General features: G+C 44.7%; 6 protein-coding genes across 6 annotated transcripts; 2 read left to right on the top strand and 4 right to left on the bottom strand.

The window, feature by feature from the left end:
* Window positions 1-211: 211 nt before the first annotated feature.
* On the bottom strand, window positions 212-3210 carry EAE98_001122 (uncharacterized protein; the record flags this gene model as incomplete). Its single annotated transcript, XM_038948739.1, has 2 exons — window positions 212-2701; window positions 2776-3210. 2 exons carry the CDS (start codon window positions 3208-3210, stop codon window positions 212-214), a joined length of 2925 nt encoding a protein of 974 aa, XP_038815005.1.
* A 1690-nt stretch (window positions 3211-4900) lies between these two features.
* On the top strand, window positions 4901-5101 carry EAE98_001121 (uncharacterized protein; the record flags this gene model as incomplete). The annotated part of the gene is made up of 1 exon (XM_038948738.1): window positions 4901-5101. One exon carries the CDS (start codon window positions 4901-4903, stop codon window positions 5099-5101), a length of 201 nt encoding a protein of 66 aa, XP_038815004.1.
* A 317-nt stretch (window positions 5102-5418) lies between these two features.
* EAE98_001120 (uncharacterized protein) lies at window positions 5419-7174 on the bottom strand (the record flags this gene model as incomplete). Its single annotated transcript, XM_038948737.1, has 2 exons — window positions 5419-6282; window positions 6341-7174. The coding sequence occupies 2 exons, from the start codon at window positions 7172-7174 to the stop codon at window positions 5419-5421; spliced, it is 1698 nt and encodes a 565-aa protein (XP_038815003.1).
* A 795-nt stretch (window positions 7175-7969) lies between these two features.
* On the bottom strand, window positions 7970-12172 carry EAE98_001119 (uncharacterized protein; the record flags this gene model as incomplete). The annotated part of the gene is made up of 4 exons (XM_038948736.1): window positions 7970-8581; window positions 9220-9882; window positions 9933-11453; window positions 11507-12172. The coding sequence occupies 4 exons, from the start codon at window positions 12170-12172 to the stop codon at window positions 7970-7972; spliced, it is 3462 nt and encodes a 1153-aa protein (XP_038815002.1).
* A 1754-nt stretch (window positions 12173-13926) lies between these two features.
* Window positions 13927-14640, top strand: EAE98_001118 (uncharacterized protein; the record flags this gene model as incomplete). The annotated part of the gene is made up of 2 exons (XM_038948735.1): window positions 13927-13992; window positions 14065-14640. 2 exons carry the CDS (start codon window positions 13927-13929, stop codon window positions 14638-14640), a joined length of 642 nt encoding a protein of 213 aa, XP_038815001.1.
* Window positions 14641-15021: 381 nt separating this feature from the next.
* On the bottom strand, window positions 15022-16566 carry EAE98_001117 (uncharacterized protein; the record flags this gene model as incomplete). Its single annotated transcript, XM_038948734.1, has 2 exons — window positions 15022-16248; window positions 16489-16566. The coding sequence occupies 2 exons, from the start codon at window positions 16564-16566 to the stop codon at window positions 15022-15024; spliced, it is 1305 nt and encodes a 434-aa protein (XP_038815000.1).
* Between the last annotated feature and the right edge of the window lie 726 nt (window positions 16567-17292).

The raw sequence follows: 17292 nt of genomic DNA, 5'->3' as shown, positions 1-17292 counted from the left end.
CATCCATCCAGTATTTATGAAAAGGGTATGTATGGTATACAAAAGCGCGCCATGAGTATTCCACGCCTTTCTTTTCCCCGGAATCCACGAATTTCCTTTCGTAAAAATCATTCATGCGCCCGAAAATTCATCCTAGTCCCAACCGCAAAAAGAGAGTAAAGAAAGTAAAGAAAGTATAACCCTTATCCCTAACCGAGGAACCATCAAGAAATTAACGTCCCTTTGAAACGCTTGCCGATCTTCCGAGAACAGGTTTGTGCGAAAGACCAAACCATTTTCTTCCATGGCCCGTTGCAGCACCATCGTTGTTGTCTTTATCTTTGGTTGCGTCATTTTTCTTGTTGCTCTCTTCGGCCATATCCACGTGGCAATTCTCACGTTTTTCTTTACCGATGCCAGATTTAACACCCTTACTCTCATCGCCCGCACCTGAGATAACCTCTCTCGATACTTCATCCCCATCATTCGCACCATCTTCTCCGAATTCTCCCCTCTCCCTCACAACTGCACAAGCACTCCTCGGTCTACCCAAAAGCTCTCGTTGAACTTGCGCTGAATGGGTTCTATTCCTCGGAATAGGTGGCGGAGTAGCACTTCTATCTTTCTCAATCTCGACTTCATCTTCCTCATGATAAGTACTTTTCCCAACTCTGTTGCCAGTCTCCTCACTACCATCCAGTTGATAATCACCCAATGCTGATCGACTACTATATCTATATCCGTGTCTCGAAGCAGGCATAGTCTGATATTTCGTCCTACGGTCTAGATTAGAGTTCGAACTAGAACTCGATCTTGAAGTCGATTGTGAAGTATTGACTACTGGCGCAGTATCTGATCTGCCAAAGAATAGTCTTGTAGGAAGTAGTCGCCTGAAATCCTTTTCTTTGCCGCCTTCTTTCTCCTCAGAACTTTCTCTAGAAGGTGTATTTGGAATACTCATAGACACAGGAGCAAGTGGCATCTTAGGGTTGGAATCATGACTGTTGGAATCATGACTGGTGCTGATAGAAGATGGGGCGTGCTTCCTCAACTTGGACGTCGCAGCTGCGAGTGAAGATCTTCGATCCGGAGCAGGTGGTTTGGGTGTCTTTTCATCTAAAGGTGTAGAAGATCTTTCCAGTTCCCTAGCGCGTCTCTCCCGATGCTCCTCAATTCTAGAGTGTGACCTGCGATCCGAATGACCGGTTGTAACAGTAGCATCGCTCCTAGGATGAGACTCGGCTTGCGATACCGTTCGTAGCATTTCGTAGCGTTGCGCCATAGCATTTGCATCACGAGAACTAGAATTCGCACCAGTTGGAACACGTGTTGCAGGATGATCATTATATATACCATCACCACCCCAAGCTCTCATGGTATCGCGTTCGCGAGACGTGGTGTTGAATGAAAAGAATTCCGGCGTGTGATTTCCTCCCCGAGGTTGGCGAGTTGGAGGATGCATCTTGGAACTTTCAGCGACACTATCGGTACTATAATTGGTGAAAGTATCTATATCATCTGTCTCCAGTGTTTCTGTATCCCAGCCATGACCTTCGCGCCGACTTGTTACAGTTTCTCCAGCACTACGTGGTCGCATAGATGTAGTCGATTGGTATGGATTGTAAGTAACAGGAGGTACCGAGAATGTTGATGTACTGTGAAGAAATGTCACCTCATCTTCATTTACTTGATGTCTTTGATTCAGAGTTTCGTCGGACTCCTTGTGACTTCTCAAAGTACCGGTACTAATAGTATCTGGTGTGGGTGGTAGCTTCTGGGTTGCCTCATAATTATTCCCATCAGTAGTGAGCTGACTACTATCCTCATGGAATTGTTGCCTTTCGTGGATACTGTCTCGTTTGTCAGATCGAATTTTGAGTCGCATACTTGTGCTACTGTTGTATTGCTTCTCCAGATTACTCCTAAGTTTTTCAAGACGTTGTAAAGGAGAGGCAGCAACATAGTTCATTGACAAAAATCGACTTCTTTGACCACCGGTTTGAGATGAAGGCGAGGGTACTCTCATAGGCATAGTTGAAGCTGGACGTTCGTCAATCCACTTTTCCACTGAAGAGCTCGTTCGACGATGTTGTTTTGGAGACGGAGAGTCGTAATCTTCTCCATTCACTGCAAGCGGTGACTTCTCTCCGTAGATACTCAAGAATGAACTCTCACTCAGAACACTTAAAGAAGGACTGGCCATTCCACTTTCACTGCCTTCCTCTGGCAACTTTGGAAGAGCAATATCGCTAATACTATTACTGCTAGGAAGATATAAGCTCCTCAAGGCTTCTACCCCTTCGCTCCTCTCAGATAAAAAAGAAGGCATCCTGGCAATTCCTACCGTAGTATCCCCGGCTCTAGGAGTCCTTGAAGTGTCTCTGTCAAATATCGGGGGCGAGCTTGGCATTTCATCCGCGCTGTTATGATCGTAGAAGTCATTTCCGTATTGAATCTCGTAATTTCTTACGTCTTCTCGCTCCTGTAGTAACCTCTCAACTTTGGCTTCCAGTTCGCAAATGAGACCAACAGCTTCTTCAACTGCCTGGTCTCGTTTCTCCAGCTCCTTGAGTAGTGCGTCGTTGATTTCTTGCACCTCTGACTGCTGTTTGATCTGGTTCTTCAACTGTTCCGCTTCCGATTCCAGTATTTCTTGCCTTTGTCGCCGATGAAAAAGCTCCAATTTGAGATCGAAATTCTGTTTGTGTAAGGTTGAGACTGTCTGTAACGAAGTTAACAAAATTAGCATTCATGTATCCAAAGCAGAATGACAATTGAATATAAGGCCATTCTTACCTCTTCCATTTGCTTAACCCCCATCGCCTTCTTCCCCAGCGGCTGACCCACTCCACTCGAACTCGGTCTCCTCTCTTCCCTCTCCCGCATAACCCCACTCCCACCATTGCTCCTATGAATCGGCGAACTTTGAACTTCCCTGGCCATAATGCCACTCCCACTAAAGTCCCCACTCAATCTTCTATCCCTACCCTTCCTCTCCCTCAACCTTTCTTGCAAGAAAGCCGCACCACCCGATTGCGCACTCGCTCTCCCTGACCCCAAAGGCAAATGCGCACTCGAACTATTCGTACTCTGCGACGAGACAGTAGACGTTACCATATTTGTTCTCGTATTGCTACTTGAACAATTGGCCGCGGAATCATGGTAAAGTGGCATGCGAGTTGTAGTTGAAGATATGCGACTTCTTCGAGATCCTTGACTGCCATCTTCCATGATTGGAAGATGGTTACTTTTGTTGTGATGCTATTTTCAGCCGCAGTGTTTTTGTTTTGTTTTTCTTGAAAAGCGATTGCTATATAGACTTTTGTCTTTGATTCACCGTTTCTGATTGACTGAACGGGCGGGGTTAATGCCGTATTCGTTGTAGATCAAAGTAAGGAAGGCCGTACTAAAGCTGCAAATTTAGAAAGACGGGATGAGTAGATAAGTCAAAAATGAAATCTCAACTTCAGACGACCCCAAAAAGTGAGTGTGTGGTATGATACTGTATCATTTGTGCACTGTGGTTGTACTGAGTGTATTCTCGTTTGTTACCATCCAGGACGATGGATCTTCCTCACATCAATATCTGCTGGGTATAGGAAGATCTATGCATATGCAGCTGCAAGGCACCGTGAAGCTGCGGGTTCTGATCAAAAGAATTGTGACTTCAAAACCAGGTAATGTTGATGTATATTAAGCCACCCCAAAAATGATTGACAATGGTGGAAGTTTGAGTGTACCTGGTGGAGATTCGTTTTGTTGTTGCATTTGTTTGATGGAATGCAATGAATACTTGGGTACCTACAAAGCGTTTCCAGGTCGATGACTTTCTATTATATAAGACCTCCCTCGCCCAACTCACATTATTTTGAGTTCACAGTGAATATAGAAAAGGGGAAAGAAGAACGGAGAAAGGAGAGAAGTAAAGAGACAGAAATCCTAGCTTGCATGAATAACTTATTAATCTATAGAAGTAAGTTTCTAAAATGACATATGGCTAGACGGTTCACCAACAAACGGACGTTGTGTCTTTCTATCTTATCTTTTTTTCCCTTTTTCATACTATACCGAGCCGTCCTACCTTCTCTCGTCCGAGGTCAATGTGTTCCAAGAAACTATCTGCACCTATCAAATATCAGATTTCACATTTCCCAGTTCTTCTTTTTCCTTCTAGTTTTCACCCTGCATTGAACACATGCAACCCATCCCCCCCTTTTTTCCACTACACAACATAGAAAATCTTCTCTCCCGCTACAACTTCATAGTCCACGTTGTAATCCGTCTAGTCTCTGGTGAATGTACCCGCTGGAGACCCGCTGTCCCAATTACCATTCTTACGTACGCGACACCTCAGGAATAGCATGATACGCATATCAAAGGATCTGTGCATACGTTAAGCGCAGTTAGTTTCGAACTCTAATCGGCGACCACGGATCAACCCGCAGCTTGTACCTTTCTTACCTGGGCTTGGTATTTCATTGGTCAAGTTTTGCATTCAAATGTTATGTCTCGGGTGGCGACATAGTGGAGCCAATTAGATGAATTTATTAACTATAAAAGGTTGTTTGGGATCAGAAAATACATCAATGAGAAGCATTTCCTCAGGCTCCCAAAACTGCTCAATTGAAATTTCATTTACATAACGCTATTTTCCGAATGGCGGGATTCATATGTGGCGCTATTCCCAGTTACCTGACCACTAATCCATGCTTCCGTGACCATCTATCTCAATTCGTACCAGGAAATTGCATTCGAAAGGCCGGAGAATGGAAGCGAGAAGAACAAGCTCTCACTGTCCGCTGCGGAAGGTGTATCTCTTGTATAGTCTGGCAACTTATTCCAAGTTTGCGTACTTTGAGCAGGATTTGATCGTCCGCAGGGGTCCATAGGAGCCGGCTGAGTTTCATCGCGATCCCTGAATATGCTGGCTGTCTATGAGGGTCTGTTGGATTTCCGCACTGTGAACGTCCAACGACTACAGGGGCATTCTGGAGCTGGTCACAACGCTTCCAACGTCCTAAGAAACCCATTCCTAATTCATCAACCTCATGTTCGCGATATTTTCGTGTGCCTGGGTCTACTCGTAACGCTTTTGAGGATTGGCGATTCGGCAGTAAAATAACGCCCATCGAAGAGCTGGCGATGGGTCTGGTGACGGGTATGGTGACTGCCCAGGCTTTTCTGTCTGATTCCATACCGATATTCGAAAATGAAGTTCTGATGCCGCTTGAGAAAATTCATGTGATTGTATTTGTGTAATGATCTGAAGCTGTTCAAAGCTGTGATGTGTGTATGGTGTATAGAGCTTTGCAAGTAACATGAGGTGTATGTAAACAGTCGTCTTATGAGAACCCCATCTACCATTCCTTCCATTTCCAGATTTTGTGTCCCCCAACCTAGAAGTTGCTCTCGATGCACAATCATGAATGGAAGCTACACTTATGCCTGTTTCTCTCCAAACAAATCATTCCAGAATTCCTTGAAACCATATAAGGGTCTCTTAGAATCATAGACATTAACTTTGTCTGATCCGAATCGTTCCATAATACCACCAGGACGATGTCCAATCTTCTCAACTAGCTCCTTAGCTGGTCTAGTCGCTCTTTCTTTGATAGCGGCAGCTAATTGGGGTGCAACATCTGCATAACATGATTTGAGTTCGCGTTCCAATGAAAAGTACGGCTTCTTCGCAAGATCTGGTGCCATGAGATTGTAAGATCTTGTTTTACTGTTCAGATCGGTGATGGCCAACTTAAGATATGATTGTTCGGATTCCTCCCAAGATGGTATTCGAAATGGCGGGGGGAGTGCTGCAGATGTTTGTTCAGAAGCTGGCTGCCTGTTCGTCTCAAGAGGACTAATTTCTCCAATGTCAATCTCATCCTCTTTTGTTTCCGCAAGAATTTGAATAACTGGATCCCCACTAGACGAAGACGGAACTTCTTGTACGATTTTCACCATAACTGGATCGTCTGTAGCATTTGTGGGAACAGATATCTGCTCCACTGCTCGCTTCTTGGGGTTATGGACAGCTTCGGATTGTGCATATATCTCTGCAGTTCTCATTTGTTCCTGCAAGGTACCACCTCGGCTTGCAATTGTTCTTGCAGCATGTCGCTTCCAGTCATTCCGTAATCTGGTCCTGAAAATATTTGCAGTTTTGACAAGTTCTTGTTGTTTCTCTATCCATGGTGGCACAATATCTTGTCGCTGTATCATCTTGTTCATGATGTATTCGGTTGTGTCAATAAATGGATTGTCGGCTCTTGCATCTCTCTCTATTGCTTTTCCCCTGGGAATATTCTGCGAATAAGAGATTAGTACCATAACATCCCAGGGTGATCACGAAACCTAGACTCACCTTGAACTGACCACGAGCAATGGCATCTTCAATTCTCTCATTGGCCAAAGCAGCCAAACCTCTGATTGAATTCGGCATGGGTCTTGCACCAGGCGAGAATCTTTCTTTAAGCTCCTTTCTAAACTCCTCCCTCTCTCGCTCGCTCATTTGGCTATCCTTAGAAATGGTATAGATTGACGTTTTATCTCTCGCATTTGCTAACCTTTCGCCAGGTCTCTGTTTAGGCTGTTTCTTCAACCTCAAATCCACAATTGGCGATGGAATCTTTCCCGGCCCTCGTAACCCAGGATTGAGTGGTTTCCTAGCATCATCCAACATCCGCAGAACCGTATCCTCAGCTGCTTCTTGCCCGGTCCATGCTTGCCCTGTGGCAATATCCCGAGACCCACGACCAATATTGGATGCAAAGCTTGCTTCCGTAAAGGCAGAGACATTCTCGGATTTGAATTTTGAAGCTTCTACTCTTTCAAGTAATCTTGCCTTCAACTCTTCAGAGAAGCCCGCCTCTTCCACAGCTTTTCGTCCGGCTCGGCCACCTTCTAACAGAGCATCTTCTGTAGCTTCCAAGAGACGCCTTGACATCGCCCCTAGTTCCTTTTCTACTCCTTTCTTTTCCGAGTCATTCTTGGAGACTTCCTTCAATATCTGAGCCTCGATTGAAGCTTGATCTTCCGAGTCTTTCGTTACTTTGCTAGCATCTTCCCCTCGAAGTGGCGACGCTTGTGAGAATTGTCGAGAAGCATTCTTATGCAAGTTTGACGCTGCATTTTGCTGCTTTGTAGCTCGCAGACAGCGGGCGCATTTAAATGTAGATTGTGATACTAAGCGGTGCATATAGAGAAGTATAGAAAGAAACGGTATGAAGGTGAATTCATGGTGCCATTCGATGTTTATCATCAACACAATAGGTACCCTGCCTGTAAATTTTAGTCTGACGGCGATAAGATAAGAAATCCGAGCTCCAAAGTCAAACTCCCGGTGATCCTTGAAAGGTCGAAATCCTCGATGAACTTCTATCCCCCGATGGGTTTCTTATAAAAATTTTACATTTTCCTCATTAATCATATTCTCATTCCTAATCAAATCATCTCTCTGGCTCCTAAGTTCCTCTTAAAAGCACTATTCCGAAAATTCACGCCCAATTGAAACCTTCAATCCGCTCATTCGCATTGACAACAAGTATCGATTGATCCCGCATCCTATATTTTTACTCCTCGATAAGTAGCATCTATTACTGTTAGTAGAACTACCTCGACATGCTGTCGTTAACTACCTAGGAAGGTGATTAAATATTTTTCTCCCAAAACCTCGCACTCAATTTTGTAAACGTAATCAATCATGCATACAAATAACTATCTATACACGTCTCTCATCCCCCGTCCTTCATTTCCATTTATCAAATGTCCTTATCCTAAGTTCTCTCAGTTCATACCATCATCTGGTCTCATCGTCTCACCTAAATCAATTATAGCAAAGGAGAAACACGCTGCATAATGCCACCTCCGTAACCCGTACTGATCGTAGTCTCGCATAATATCGTACAAATATTTCATCCACTCATGCCTTCATCAGATATTCGCCCATCCATGCACCGCATCCGTCCATTTAATCAATCCAATTCAACGGAGTCTACGCCTTCTTACTTTCTTCCTGCATCTCCGCGTGCTGAACATGAACTAACTCTCCATCATCTACTTCCTCGGCCTTTAACCTCGCATCTTCCTTTGGACCTTTACTCGCACCCTCGCTTCCAGTTCCACTCTCAACTTCACCTTCGCCCACCTCCTCTACCATTCCCACATGCACAACCTCATCATCATCAGCCCCGACTCCTCCAATCCCACCAGCCCTACCATCGTACTCATCCTCATCCTCCAAACTCGTTCTCCTCTTCGCTTCTCTTGTGATACTAACCCCCACCCCATCATTATTGTCAAAATTATCCTCAAACCCACTTCTCCCAAACCCACCTTCATCGTCATCACTGCTTCCCTCCTCATCCTCATCATCCTCGCCCTCTACCTGAAAGGGGTTGACTCCCTTTGACTCCCTCTCCTCGCCTTCAGCTTTCTCCCCATTCACCAATTTCTGCTTGCTATGCAGCGCCAATCTCGCAGCCAATTGTCTTCTAGCGCGGCTTGGTGGGATATTGAGAGGGGGTGGAGGTGGCGGTGGTGCTGAAGGAGGTGAGAGATCAGAGGTAGATGTTGTGGTTGAGGGTGTGGTAATATAGCGAGAGAACTAGATGTAACCACATTAGCATATATTTTGGTACGATACAATTATCAGAGAAATAAGACATATTCCAAAGGGGGAAAGCTAAGCGGTGGATAAAAGCAATTGGGTAAATAGCAAATAAATGGCGGGTCCAGATGAGAGTAGATAATTAGCCCACCCACTAGGGAGCAACGTTAAAAAAAGATTTGCGGACACTAATCATTGATTACAACACCAGATCGACATCACAGCTGTCACCACCACCAACCATATCAGAAAGGGGGTGAAAGGATTATATCTCAAAAATTGAATCTCTTTCTCTTGATTTAAGGAAAGAGAAAACTCCAACAATACTCCTCATTTCATACCAACATTAATGTCTTCTAAATTTCTGAAGCCAGAAACAACAAGCCCCAAAGATCTAAAAACGCCACTTGTAATGTTGTTTGGGAATAAAGTGCCAGAAAAGTCGTACTGTACAGGAAGAAAGGAAGACAACATGTGTTTTTTACTGATTAAGAACTACCCTGATCAAAATCCTCGTCCTTCTCTTGAGGAAACAGAGGTGATTCACGATCGAGTTGCTCCAAATATTCATAATCAACGTCCAGGTCGTCAAATTTATCAAGATTGGGGGCTGATGGAGGAACAGAATGACCCACTTCTGCCGATGTACCACCACTATTCTTTCCTTCCTCGTCATTGTCTTCTTCCATTTCATCATCTTCCTCATCACTAGAACTTCCAAAGCCGCTCAGTAATGTACCCCCAGTGATGAAGTTGTTGCCATTCCCATTGTTGTTAGCAAGTTCAATGCTGTCGAGACCTGTTGACCCGTTAAGGCCTGCGTCGGCGAGAGCAGACGATGCGTTTCCGAAATTATTAGCTGCGTTTACCGCATTCATGACTGCTTGTCGTGGGCCAACTGCCATATCTGGTCGGACTCCTCCGAGAATTGCATTATCCCGTTCCCGAGTTTCTGCCAGAGTGACCTCCACATATGGGATCCAATCACCATTCATAACTCTCTCTAACACAGAGTCAGATAAGAGCTCAGGAGGATGTCGTTCTGTAAATTTCACGACCTCTTCGGCGATGAGTGTAAGATGGCCCATATAACCAAGTCGCATCTTGTTCTTTTCTTGTGCCTCATCACTCTTCTTTTGACCATCAACAATTCTCATTGTGATGTCTCCAGTCTCGAAGAGGTCGATCGCAAGTGATCGATTATATCCACGATCCATGGGTCCATTAAACACTTGTTGTACAACGTCATATACGACATTATGTAAGAAGTTGTTCCAAGGAAATCGAAAGAAGAAATCCTACACTGATTAATTCAAGTACTCAAATATGATGCCTGGTGAAAACTTACTAAGATAGTTGGTACAACTTTATGTTCAACAAATTGCATCTTGAGATAATCTCCAACTACAGGAGCACCTGCAGTTGCCAGCGATTGGTCTTGGGAGAGCTCCCCCGTGTTACCCATCAGTACGGAATTGTTGCCTTCACCAGCATCGCGCATAGTAGTATCGACGCTGTCAAGACTCATGTTGCCATCGCCAGGGACGGCGGCTGATGTACCGGTGGTCTCTTCTGTTGATCCTGCTTTCTTGGAGAACAAAGGTGCAGGGGTATCTTCTGGAAGTGGAATGACCTCTGCAGCATGAGGAACTTCTTCTGTGGGCACTGAAGATTCAGTAGGTGGTTCCAAAGCTACGCTCTGGCTTTCAGGGGAGCCCTCTGAGGAAGCGGGGGTATGTTTGTGGGAGCCATCAGAAGAGTCTTCAGTATCATCGAGGAGAGTAGCGTCGATGGAAGGAGGAGGGGAGGTCATAGTCGTATCCTCATCAGTAAAGCCTAAAGAGCCAACTTGTTGAGAAAGTTCCTTAGTTGGAGAAAGAGGAAGGACAGTCATCTCTGGTTCTTGTAACGTATGCTCATCGGACAGCGGTTGTAGTCTTGGCGAGCTTAAAGGTTCATCAACAAATTCCTCGTCGTCCTTGTCGAGGAAAGAAACAGGCGGCTGGGTGGAAGTAAGTAAGGTTTCTTCGTGTTCATGTTTCTCATCAAAATCGTCCTTGGCGTCGTCGCCAAGTTCTGTTGCATGCGTAACTTCTTCAAATCCATCATCATCGGAGGCATTTTGAACCTCCAGTTTCCTAGAACCGTCTGGGGAACCTAGTCGTGTTTGCGTTGAGGATTTCATCGTAAGGTCATCTTCGGACATTAGGGCAGTGGGCGATGGGTTCAATTTACCCTCGGCCTTTAATCGTTCTCTCTCCACATCGCGCGCTTTGACAAACTCTTCACTGCCGACTTCATTCAACAAGCCCATGTTGCTGCAGTGCAAAAGTTCAGCCATGAGCTCGCAAGTCTTAAATCTATCAAATCCGAGGGGCTCAATTTTTCCACCAAAAGCAGCACTCAGCTCTTTTCTTTGGATTGTTACAGGACCATCGCCTCCTCCAACGGTATGATTGGGACTGAGGATGAGTTCCATAAAGTCGGGGACATGTTTGGCAAACATACGCAAGAGGGTTCCGAGATATATAGGATCGCGGCTGGATGGTACTGCATTTGCCTCAGCTCCAACCTCAGGATCATAATCTGAATTGTTCTTCCGAATGACTTCGATAACAATGCCAACGCCAACAGTCAACGGATTTCCACCCTTAAGCATGTCGGAGATCAACTTTTCAATACACTGCTGAGAGACAAGTTGGCGAGTAAGCTCATTTGGTCCTATACATGACTGCTCGTTTTGCGACGCATTTGCTGAAATAGTGATGATTGCCTTGAGAAAATCACCCGCCGAAGTTTGTGTGGCCCAGCTGTGTTCTGAGGATAGAAAAGAAAGAAGGATTGGCATCAAATCTTGCGAATGTAGCCACTATTTCAGAATTAGCAGATAAAAATAAAATACGAAAGGATAGGAAAGCATACGTCAACAATTCCTGCACCCCCTTCCGCTTTCTCCAAACTAATGATTTTCAAAAGAAGATCCATTATCATAGGAGAATCTACATGCTGAAGCATACTCTTAACTGTGCCGTCTATCGACTTTAGCAAATCAAGCATTTCCTCCGTCTTTTTATCTAAAAGAGCCTCATTGACTTTCGTAAAATAACTGGCTTGTAAAGGATCCAAAGGCGCAGGCAGTTTCAAGAACTCCCAAAACTTGCGCAACAGAGGTTGATTCTCCATCAAAGCCTCACAGATTGACCAGTTGTCTGAGGATAAGACTTCGGCTGCAACGTAAGCATAGCGAGTCCGTTTCTTTTCTTTTTCTTCGTCGGCATCTTCAAAGGACTGGCGAGAAAGGGAGAAGGATCGAGTTTTGCCCTTTGAGTTTGGTGAACCTGACTTTTCTGTCGATTCTGCCCCAGCGTCTTCTGATGCGATAGTCTCCGATTTAGGAGCCACAACATATTCCAGGAGCCTTGCTAGAATTTTATCTTCCCGTAAGTATTCGATCAACTTTGAGTTGTGTTGTTTTAGTTCTTGTATGAGATCGCTCTCATCCAACAACTGCTCTAGGGTAACATCTTCTTTGTCGAGCAGAGTATCGATAGTAGAAATGTTGGCATACCCGCCGAATCGCCAGAACATGATGAATTATGTAACAGGACTCGTCTGACACCAAGGAAATGGTGGTAGAATAAGATATGGGTATTGTTTTTATGTTCGTATCTTGAGATTAATCATGCGAATCAATCGCTGGAGAGCCGCAGGTATGATGTACTTCTCCCCACAAGGAAAAAAAGGTGGTTGTATGGAAATGGTTCCCGCCTGCAGACACGCACTTTTTATCTGGAATATCGTATCGTATCGTGTTTCGTGAAGATTCAATGATCGTAAATATGACTATAAATAAAGATGTGAGGTCAGTGACAATGTTTTAGAAGTGGATAATCATGTACAATCCGCAAATTGAGGAATAGAGGAGAGGATTGTGTGGCTAGTCGGTGAATGGTGCCTTAATTTGGGCGCGCGAGTCTCTCAGCCCTGCGCTTCCGCAAGCCATTCATTGTAGTTGTTGTGAATAATGTAAATAATGGGAAAAGAGAACTTACGACATATATTTTCTGTATTTCAAGATCAATTGTGCTTTCTTTGTACAATGTGAATTGCGAATTGATACTCTCCTCAACTAAGCTCCTCCTCCCATTTGACTAAGCAAGAGGCCAAAAGAGTAGGATCAATGTTGCTGTTGTGGAAAGGATCTGTCTGTGTATTGCGAGGTAAATTGTCAAGAGGGTTTGGGGCTGGATTGATATCTCCAATTTTGACTAGAGGATGTATTAAAGAGATATCTTGACGGATAGACTCAACGAACCAATGGCCCGACAATTTTCTAAATAAAAAGGGTATCTCAAGAACAAGGAACAAGAAAGGTAATGTTTTTTTATTAGAAGTACAAATAGGAATTTGTCGATCAAGTACTCTCGCTCTCTGATTGTTTAAAAATCGGAAAATCAGAAAATCTTGGTCTGTCCGAGAGGGAGGGCAAGGAGGCAAGGCAAGGCAAGGCAAGGCAAGGCAGGTCGATGGTGGGGTTCAAAGTGGTTTGGGTCTCTTTGTGGTCTTGTCTTTTTCTTACTTGATCAATTTTCCAATTCTGGGCGTCAAAGTTCGTTGCAGTTTGGGAAGATAGGGAAAGTTGAGTGGGTACAAGTTGATGTGATTACTTTTTCTGCCCTGCTCGAGCCTTTTGAAATTAGATGGTGTGGTGTGGTGTGGTATCAGGGACCTTTCTGCTATGATCACCAAGAAGTCCGACTCATTTTCGAAGAGATGAGATAGGAAGAACCAATAGCGACGTGGGTAGGGAGTAGTAGGTTGTTGATTCAAGCCCCTCACTCATGTGTGTGTGATCTCTGGTGAATGCTGGGTACAGGTGTATGGAGTAGCCCTAGGTATGTGTATATATCTCACAATCCATACAACTTCCCACTTCTTATAGATGGCTGTATAGTACACCTACCTTCCTTCTACTCTATTCACCCAAGTAACCAACTGACAACGTGTCTTGCATATGTCTGATAGGGAAATGATGGAAAGATGGAAAGATGGAAAAGATATGAATGATGAGATTGAATCCCAGCTAAATGCCACGTGATGACCCGATAAAGATAAATGGCCAATTAACCGAGACAAACCCCGGGTAAGATTTGATGCCAATGACGAATAACCAGCATGTTTCCGAACAAGCAAATCAATCATCACACTACAGCAGCCTGGACCTTCAAGACTACCTACTTAATTCAATCATAATTTATAATTGAGAAATCTAATTCCGGCACAATATTCATTGCAAAACACAAATTTGAAAATCTTCAACACATTCTCATCATACCATCAAGATGAATAGATTATTCGGCGCAAAGTCCTCAACCCCCAAACCAACCCTCAGTTCTGCGATTTCAAATGTACATCTCCCTTTCCCTCTCCCCTCACTCTCATCCTCCATACCATACCCCGACTAACCCCCCCTTCTCTAGGTCGACGAACGCATCTCCTCCCTCGACGTCAAGCTGGCCTCCATAAACGCCGAACTCACCTCCTACCAAACCAAGCTCTCCAAGATGCGCGACGGCCCCGGCAAAACCGCCATCAAGCAAAAAGCTCTCAAAGTTCTGCAACGCCGCAAAATGTACGAAGGCCAGCGCGACCAACTGCAGCAGCAATCCTACAACATGGAAAGCGCAGCCATGATGCAAGATAATCTGCAAAACGTCATGACGACCGTGTCGACGCTCAAGTCGACAAATGCGGCGCTGAAGAAACAATATGGCAAGATTGATATCGATAAGATTGAGAGGATGCAGGATGAGATGGCGGATTTGATGGAGGTGGGAAATGAGATTCAGGAGAGCATTAGTAGGAGTTATGATTTGCCGGAGGAGGTGGATGAGGCGGAGCTAGATGCGGAGTTGGAGGCGCTGGGAGAAGAAGCGGAGTTGGAGGGTTTGGGGGGCATGGCGGAGGGGACACCAAGTTTTATGGTGGATGAAGTGCCGAGTTTTATTGATGAGCCGCCACAAAAGGTGGGTGAGGTCAAGGAAGCTGCTACTTGAGGAAGTGAAGGAGGACACATGAGTATTATTTGAAGGTCGCGAAGTGAGAAGTAGAGCGAAGGTTGCTATCGCAGCTTCGGTATATCATGATCGTATTGTAGTGATTGCAGCGAGAGTTATTGGTTTTATCAGCATTGGAATTCTCCATATTTATTCTAGTGGCGTTAATAAGGAAGGTTTGAGGAGTACACCATGGGTTCTTGAGCAAGTATGGGGGGTATTATTCGATATAAACACAAACTATCCAATCAACACTTAACTAGTCACACCCATGCATCCCCGCCGATTTACCAAAGTACGCCTGATTAATGCAACAAAAGCCTTCCAACTGGTATCTCCAACGCCAATCCTCAAATGCATGCACGTAATTCCAAAAACTCCTCATGATGCACCACTAATAAAATCCACACTCATCGTCTTCCCACCCCTCCATTCCCTCCCCAAAACGACTTCTATAGGCCACGCCGTCCATTGCTCCCATCCAGGCCCCAACTCATCTAAAGTAGTCTGCAACAAATTCTTCCCCTTCCCACTCATCCACGATACATGTGATACACGATGTATGCACACACAATAATACGCCACGAGTAATAACGCTTCTTTCACTCTCCTAGCCAGCATCGCCTCCATCTCATCGGTGATGGAAGAAAACCAACTCATAACCACGCTTAGAGGTGAAGGTGCATTAGGGGCTCTCATGAGTCCAAAAACTCGTTTCAACGTATCGAGTGCACTATCCAAGTGCTGTCGCTCTTCGAGCGGGAGATCGCATGCAGAAGTACTAGACCACGCACTTGCGAGCGAAGAGACATGGGAATCGTCGATTGGGTCGAGTGATGGGATATAATCTCGTTGAAAGTCAATCCAAGGATCGAATAGCACTTTGAACGGACCCCGAGACAGATTTTCCCAAGTACTTTTGAGCACAAAATTGGAACCTCGGTAAAGCTTGAACCATTGGGAGTGAGGGAATGTACTTTCATTTTCGGCACAATCGGGCCCAAAGAACAAATGGTTGGATAGATTGGAATCCTGTGACGTCCAGGCAAATGTAAACATGATGGTTGTGAACGCGAAACATGCTTGAAGATTCTCAGCTGTGAGATCGGAGATCGCAGATTGGAATTGTTGGAGAGCGGTAGTCAGGTGAGTAGTTGATGCTCCGTGATAGTAAGCAGCTTTGAGCGGTCGGGCATGTGACAATTGCAAGGCGGCCAACGCAAGAATCTCATGCATAAGAAATGGAAACTGGAAAGCTAGTTCTACAACAGTTGTTCTGTAGAGTTCTTGGCCAGTGGCAAAGTCGACGAAATCTGAAACGCCATACATGGTGTAATAATGAAGTAGTTCCATATCAAGGATAGAAAAGGAATAATTCGATGCAGGCAGAGATGGAGCAGGCGAAACAACTGGTCTAGGACTCAATTCAACTTTTGAAGGTGAGATATCAGACGCTGGCGATCTGGACTTTGAGCCTTGTCGCATCATCGTACTGCACTGAATCTCGTGACTATGAAGACTCTTCATGGGATGTGTACGCAAATAAGAGCATTCTGAACCTGAACCATAACTTTGACATTTCTGGCATGATGGTTTCTTCTCATCACACTTTTTAAATATGTTTGTCAGCTGAATCCTGATTTTTTTTTAATTTGGGGAAAATTGGAGAAAAACATGTAATGAGTAATGTGGGTGCAACGCCGAGAACCCCATTGAGAACATTGTGTCTACCAGAGAGCTTTTCATGACAGAGACTAGGATGTTCTATTGGTGCAGCAATGATATATGCAGACCTGCGACATATGGAAATGAATTCGCTCCAAACGAAAGCAAGAAGAGCATACGTACCTTGACCTTTCTTGATTTGCATTGAAGACACCCGGTTCTACTCTTGTGATGTGGTCTTCGTGGACGGATCACATCCATCATGCCCAATTCTTTCCGATCTGCGAACCAAACACCAAAATGCAAGAAGGCGAAGAGAAATATAGCTATCGAGTGTGAAAAGTGCGGTGCAAAGCCTCTTCTTACCAATACCAAATATGAGTTGCTATTTAAAGCGTCGTATTGGTAGGGAGGTCGAGTACGAGAAAGGTCAAAGGAATAAAAATGTGTCGACTTGAGTCCAGAAATGGGTAGGTACCGGTAGGGAATGAATGGATGGATGAATGAATGGATGAAGACGACACGAGCCACGCAAAAACCTTGTCAATTTTATCTTGTCCTACCGAGGTGAATATCGAGGGATGCCATTGGTCGTTCAACCGGCAAGTACGAGGCTGAATAAATAATTGGATCGCTCATCTGGATTTTGTGTGTGCGATGTACGATGTACGATGTATGTGCGAAGGACTAGGCAGGTAGTCAGGAAGGGAGGAAGGGGTTGTATTTTAGGAAATCGGAGATTATCGAGATTATATCATCATATAAATCGGGTCCCCCATATTACCTACCTAGCATGGCTCGCATGGGTCTCTCTACTCGAGTAATGAATGCCGTGACTGAAACCTCTCGGATACAATTCTTAATTTGACACTTGTCGATTGCAAATTGCAATAGGAATGCGAATTAATCTACTCGACTTCACATTCTCTCCTTCCTGCCGCGTGCCGCTGATTACGAATATACGATATCGATATCGCGAGTTTTCTG

This window comes from Botrytis deweyae (assembly GCF_014898535.1).
Source record: "Botrytis deweyae strain B1 chromosome Unknown BDEW_002, whole genome shotgun sequence".
In the NCBI taxonomy this organism is placed as follows: Eukaryota; Fungi; Ascomycota; class Leotiomycetes; order Helotiales; family Sclerotiniaceae; genus Botrytis; species Botrytis deweyae.
Note: the sequence above shows the minus strand (reverse complement) of the source record. Positions and strands in the feature narration are given on the sequence as shown.